The 6,053-nt window shown below is 40.4% G+C and overlaps 1 protein-coding gene across 1 annotated transcript; it reads left to right on the top strand.

The window, feature by feature from the left end:
• Nucleotides 1-3,254: 3,254 nt before the first annotated feature.
• Nucleotides 3,255-4,178, top strand: LOC134387224 (olfactory receptor 1E5). The gene has a single exon (XM_063109632.1). It carries the CDS (start codon nt 3,255-3,257, stop codon nt 4,176-4,178), a length of 924 nt encoding a protein of 307 aa, XP_062965702.1.
• Nucleotides 4,179-6,053: the final 1,875 nt, after the last annotated feature.

Raw genomic sequence — 6,053 nt, 5'->3', positions numbered from 1 at the left:
GGAAGGGTCATAAGGGGGGATCTGGTAAAGGACCAGGAATAGTGAAATCATTGTATAATGTTGAATATACTAATTATCCTGATTTGAGCATCACATATTGCAGGCAGGTATTGATATTCAACTCTGTACCCCACAGATATGTACTATCAACTATGTTCCCATTTAAAAAGAAAACCTACAAAAAAACCGATTAAGGATGTAAAAAATGATTTAAAGAAATGGCAGTTGATTCCCGTGGGCTGGAAGACTCAATATTCTTAAGATGTTATCTCTTGAGAAATTAGTCTGGAGATGCAACAAAATCCCACTTAAAATATGAATAGAAATTTTGGGGTACAAATTGACAATTTGATTATAAAATCTAATGGCAAAATACCCTACTATAAATCAAAATTAGTTTTAGAAGAGAATAACGAAGTTGGAGACTCACATTCCCTTTTTTCCAGACTTACTATTAAGTTATAATAATCAAGAAAGTATGGAACTAGAGAAAGAATAGAAATATCGTCCAGGATAGAGAGTAGAGAATAGCATAAAGAGTGTGGAAAATGGATCCACTCAGATTTCATCCTCATATTTCTGACAAGGGGGAAAAAGGCAATTCAGTGGAAAATAGTCTTTTCAACAAAGGGTGCTGGAAAAATTGAATTTTCATATGCAAAAAAAAAAAAAATGGAAAGAGAGAGAGAACATCAATCCATACCTCTCACTCTATTCAACACTTAACTCAGAATGGATCATAATATTTGTATGAGCACTGAGAAGGTTTCACACGACATCCTGCTCTGTGGAGTTAGAGAAGTCTCAGAGCAGACAGCAAGGAGTATGTGGAGAAGGACTGATGTGGGTTGCTGTCAGGTTGCTTCTACCAAAGCTAATGGAAGCCCATGCAGAACTGGTTCCCACAGATGTGGCTGAAATAAGAGGCTGAAAGAACATAAAACAGTGCACGAGAAGTGTGCAGTTCTCAAGGGATGTGTTTTTGTACCAAGAGATGTTCCAATGGTTTCATTGAATTAAAGTTGAGCTTACATTGGACATTTTTTGGTTCTTATGTAAACCAAATACAAAGAGAGGGTTGTCATTCTGCCTGAAGTGATTGATACTGATTACCAAGGGAAAACTTGGTTGCTGTATACAACTGGAGCAGAGAGGACCATGTTTGAAGTTCTGGGGAATTTTGGGGGGGTGCCACCTCTCCAAATGTAGGCTCCAGCCACACAGTCCATTCCCTAAACAGGCAATGACTAAGCATCCATCCATGAGCTTCTCCATCTTCATGACCCCCCAAAGTATAGTCAGGTGTGATCAGTGACAGTAATCAGTCACCACTGCAAGACTCTGAGAGAATTTGTCCTAGACAGGTCCTAGGTAATTACTTTGTCTTTAATGAGTTCCTCCAGGATCCAACTCCTCTGGGATGCAGAGCCCCTTGGGTCTAGGGATGGGCAGAACAGGAGATGTGAGAAGGGATGGTGCAGACAGACATAGCTGATGACTACAGAGGCTGTTACTTCACATGTCTATAATGAGTAAAGGGAGCAGGGTCTTGGGTCCGGGCTCTGGAGTCACTCTCAAACACACTGGGTAAGTTGGGCAGGAGAGTGAATGAGCTGGTAGTGCCTTAGTGTCTTTCTAGCCTGAGGGTCTCGTTTTCCTTGGTTGTGTGATGTTCTCCAGGATTCGTTTTCAGATATAACGTTCCTCTTCTCCACCTCTCTGCCTCCCAAGACTTCCCAACATTCTACAAATAGTTTTACTAATGTTTGACAGTTGCTAATGATAGCATTTATGAATATTACTTACTGTGCAATATATTCTCACAAGATCGTACCATTTCAATGTAATGACAGCTCTGTGAGGTCAGCTTTAGTGGAGTAGTTCTTAAGCATTGTTTCATTTTAAAACATCTGTGGAGCTTTATAAAAACTTTGCACAGGCCTCCTCTCAGAAATTGTGATTAAATGTATCCGAGGGGACCTAGTAAGCTGTAATTTAAAGAAAACTTATGTCCTTGCTACTTAAGTGTGGTTCATGGACTACACTTGATGCGTTACATAGTGATGCATTGGAATCTTCTGGGTGTTAATTAAAAATGTTGAATCTGAACTGCAGAATTAGTAAAATAAGTATTATGTCTGAGATACCTTAATATTTTCCATGGGTACAAAATTACATTCATGAAATTTGTAATAGAATGTCAAAATTTAGTACTAAATGGTTAAGTCTAGTGAGTTCTTGTTCTGAGAAGAATTAGCAATACTGGTAATTATGACTTAATAGAGTTTTGCTGCCTTTAAAGCTTGAGGAATCCATGAAACACAGCCAACAAAAAACAGCCAGAAAAACAGCCAACAAATATTAATGAAACGTTAGCCACATCCAGCACCAGGCCAGGTGCTGGCCCTGCTGCAGTCATGAAGGTAGACATGGCCCTCTCTGCATGGAGTTGACAGTCTGTTAGAGAAGTTCAGCTATAACCCAGTAGTCAAGGGCATTGAGTGCTACTGGATGAGTCCAGGATGCTGTGAAGCAGCAGCAGGTCTCACTCGGGCTGGGGAGACAGGGAAGGTTTATCTGAGCAAGTGACACGTAATAATATACCTGAAGAGTAAGTGGGGGTAAGCCATGAGAAGAGGGAGCAGGGGCAAGAAGGTGCCGGGCAGGAGACTGGAAGAGGAGCAGGGTGAAATTGTAAGTTTCCTTTGGGGTCTGTTGAGCTTAAAATGCCTGTGATACATCCAAGGGAAGATAGTCACTGAGCCGTGGGATATAGAGTTCCGCAGGTTAGAGAGACATCCGTACCTGACTTTTAAATGGTAACTGAAGCCATTGGAGTATGTGAGTCCTTCCTGGGGGTATATGTAGACTTATAAAAGTGTTTAGAAAAAGCCCTGAGGAACATGAACATGTAAGAGTCTGACAGAGCAGCAGCTAATTATAGTTACCGAGGATGACTGGCCAGCAGGTAAGAGAAACATTTGTGTTTCAGAAGAAAATAGGTAAGAGTGTTTTTAGAAAGGATGGGGTAATGTAACATGTTAAAGAGAAGTGAAAGAAACAAGCTATTTCTGATTATAGAGATGCTAATTATAGGCATTTAATGTATTGAGATTATAATTATTGTGATGACAACGAAATGAAGAATTTTTGCCAAACACCTTATAGACCATGTATTGTAGAAATATACTCATTTTTAAATTCAAATTTAAAAGGAATCTATTATCTTCCCTTAAAGATACTGGAGACAGTCTATGACAGGAAGAAATCAAACCACCTTCTCAGAGTTTCTTCTCCTGGGCCTTCCCATCAAACCAGAGCAGCAAAACATGGTCTGTGCCCTGTTCCTGCTCATGTATCTCACCACTGTCCTGGGGAACCTCCTCATCGTTGTCCTCATCCGACTGGACTCCCATCTCCACACGCCTATGTATTTCTTTCTGAGCAACTTGTCCTTCTCTGACGTCTGCTTTTCCTCAGTCACAATGCCCAAACTGCTGCAGATCATGCAGAGCCAAGTCCCATCCATCCCTTACGCAGCCTGCCTGACCCAAATGTACTTCTTCCTGTTTTTTGGAGACCTGGAGAGCTTCCTCCTTGTGGCCATGGCCTACGACCGCTATGTGGCCATCTGCTTCCCCCTGCACTACACCGCCATCATGAGCCCCAGTCTCTGTCTCTGCCTGGTGGTGCTGTCCTGGGTGCTGACCACGTTCCATGCCTTGTTGCACACTCTGCTCACAGCCAGATTGTCTTTTTGTGCAGACAACGTGATCCCCCACTTTTTCTGTGATATGTCTGCTCTGCTGAAGCTGGCCTGCTCTGACACTCGAGTTAATGAGTTGGTGATATTTATCATGGGAGGTCTCATTCTCGTCATCCCATTCTTACTCATCATTGTGTCCTACGCACGAATTGTCACCTCCATCCTCAAGGTCCCTTCTGCTAGGGGTATCCATAAGGCCTTCTCCACCTGTGGCTCCCACCTCTCTGTGGTGTCCCTGTTCTATGGGACAATTATAGGTCTCTACTTATGCCCATCAGCTAACAGTTCTACTGTGAAGGAGACTGTCATGGCTCTGATGTACGCTGTGGTGACCCCCATGCTGAACCCCTTCATCTACAGTCTGCGGAACAGAGACATGAAGGGAGCTCTGGGAAGAGTCTTTATAAAATGAAAATTTCCTTCTTTCTATGATGGTAACACTTGGAATTTTAAAGTAATTTATTCAGGGAATATACAGATATTAATTTTGGAATATTATTGCAGATTCTTTCCTCACCATGGAAACTTCTGTTAAAATGGCATACTACATAATGTTCAATATATGAAAGAGATGAAGAATAGCCCAGTAGTTGAACTAGAGAGGAGGGTCTTGGTGACCTGGCTAGGATTTTCTATTTATCCTCCCTGGGTGATCCTGGAAAAGCGTAGTTTAAGAACCATTGTTTAAAATAATCTTCATGCCTTACATTCTTAATCTAAATTATAACCGGAGTTAGTTTTGTTTTGTTTATTCAGCCAGAACTCTGCTTTAATTGTGGTATCATTTTTGAAGCATTGCTCTGTACTATTAGGTCAATGCTAAACAAAATCCACACATCCCAACCTCTCAGCCTTTCTCTGAATGCCTCCTCCATACCTCTCACTGCACAGATTTTGCATCGTTTTATATCTTAATCCCCTCCTCCTTTATTTTAATGTCTACCTTGTATTTTATGACCCTAAAAGGATTTTTCTAATCCTTTTACTATGATAGTGTATTTTGTCTTTACCTGGGAATTAACTAATATCCAGGAACCCTAAAATTAATTTCTTCAGGAATGGGGAAAGTAGCTAGATTCTGGTAAAAAGTTCAGGTTTTAAGGATGCTTGTCTTCTGTTTGGTATTTTGGTCTTTACAGAAGAACTTTATATCTACGCTTTTATTCTACCTTCATGCCAGTTCTAAGGAAGTAGAGAAGATACTATCACTGTTTAACAGACTGAAAAATGTGAAGGTGAACAACTTCCCACATCACACAGTGTGTCAATAGTTGAGTCTGTGCAAGATCCCACACTGTCTGACTCTGCAGGTTCTTCTATTTTCTCCCACTTCAAAAAAAGGGGAGCAGCCATTCTTTTTTAAACTCTCAGCTCCACGTATGGCGTGGCTAGGTTTCCAACCTGGGCCAGTTTGTTTCCTTAGTTGTCTTCTCTAAGTGATGGCATCTAAACCCACCACTTTCATCCTCTCATGTATTCTACTGGCCTCCACATCTCTCTCCGAAGCCCAGACCTTCCTCCAGAGCTTCCAGCTCTTATTCTCATCTGCCCAGTGAACATCTCCACTTGAGGATCTGTGGGCATCTTAATCTCAGCACGCACAGCATTCAACTCTCTCTCTCTTTCTTTTTTGGTGGCTGGCAGTTTGGTGATCTGATAACACCTGGACCTTGGTGTTATTGACACCTCACTCTAACCAGCTGAGCTAATCGGCCAGCCCTCGTTCAACCTTTTATGTCCCACCCAAGTCTGCTGTTTGTCATTTACTCCAGATCTTAATTTGTGATGTCACCTTTCACCCAGTTACCTGATCAGCCACTTTTGTATGTGTACACATGCAATTTTGTATTTTGCCTTTTTGATTTAATATCCTATTTCCTGAAATATTTTATTATTCTCCACGAAGTTGTTAAGGTAACACCAGTTTTTGTAATGAATAAACTCTGAATTTGTAGTGGAATAATACAACAGAGGTATCAGTGGCAAGAAAAAAGATTAATATTTAAATTGAATCACTTTTCTCTATACTAGAATAACCCGTTTAAAAAGACAATGAAAAATGAATGCTATTCTTAATAGCAATTAAAATTAAAAGTAGGTGTAAGAACCACGAAAGAAAAGTTTAAAAATTTAATGAAAGGTGGAAAAGAATTCTATAAGAAATGAACATATATAATGACTCCAGAAATGGTGCCTCATTATTAACAGCTTTTTGAAGATTAATTTTTATGCAATAAAATCAATCCAATTAATATCATAGAATTTGGTGACTTTTGAAACCTCAGCA

This window comes from Cynocephalus volans, chromosome 10 (assembly GCF_027409185.1).
Source record: "Cynocephalus volans isolate mCynVol1 chromosome 10, mCynVol1.pri, whole genome shotgun sequence".
NCBI classification, from domain to species: domain Eukaryota; kingdom Metazoa; phylum Chordata; class Mammalia; order Dermoptera; family Cynocephalidae; genus Cynocephalus; species Cynocephalus volans.
Note: the sequence above shows the minus strand (reverse complement) of the source record. Positions and strands in the feature narration are given on the sequence as shown.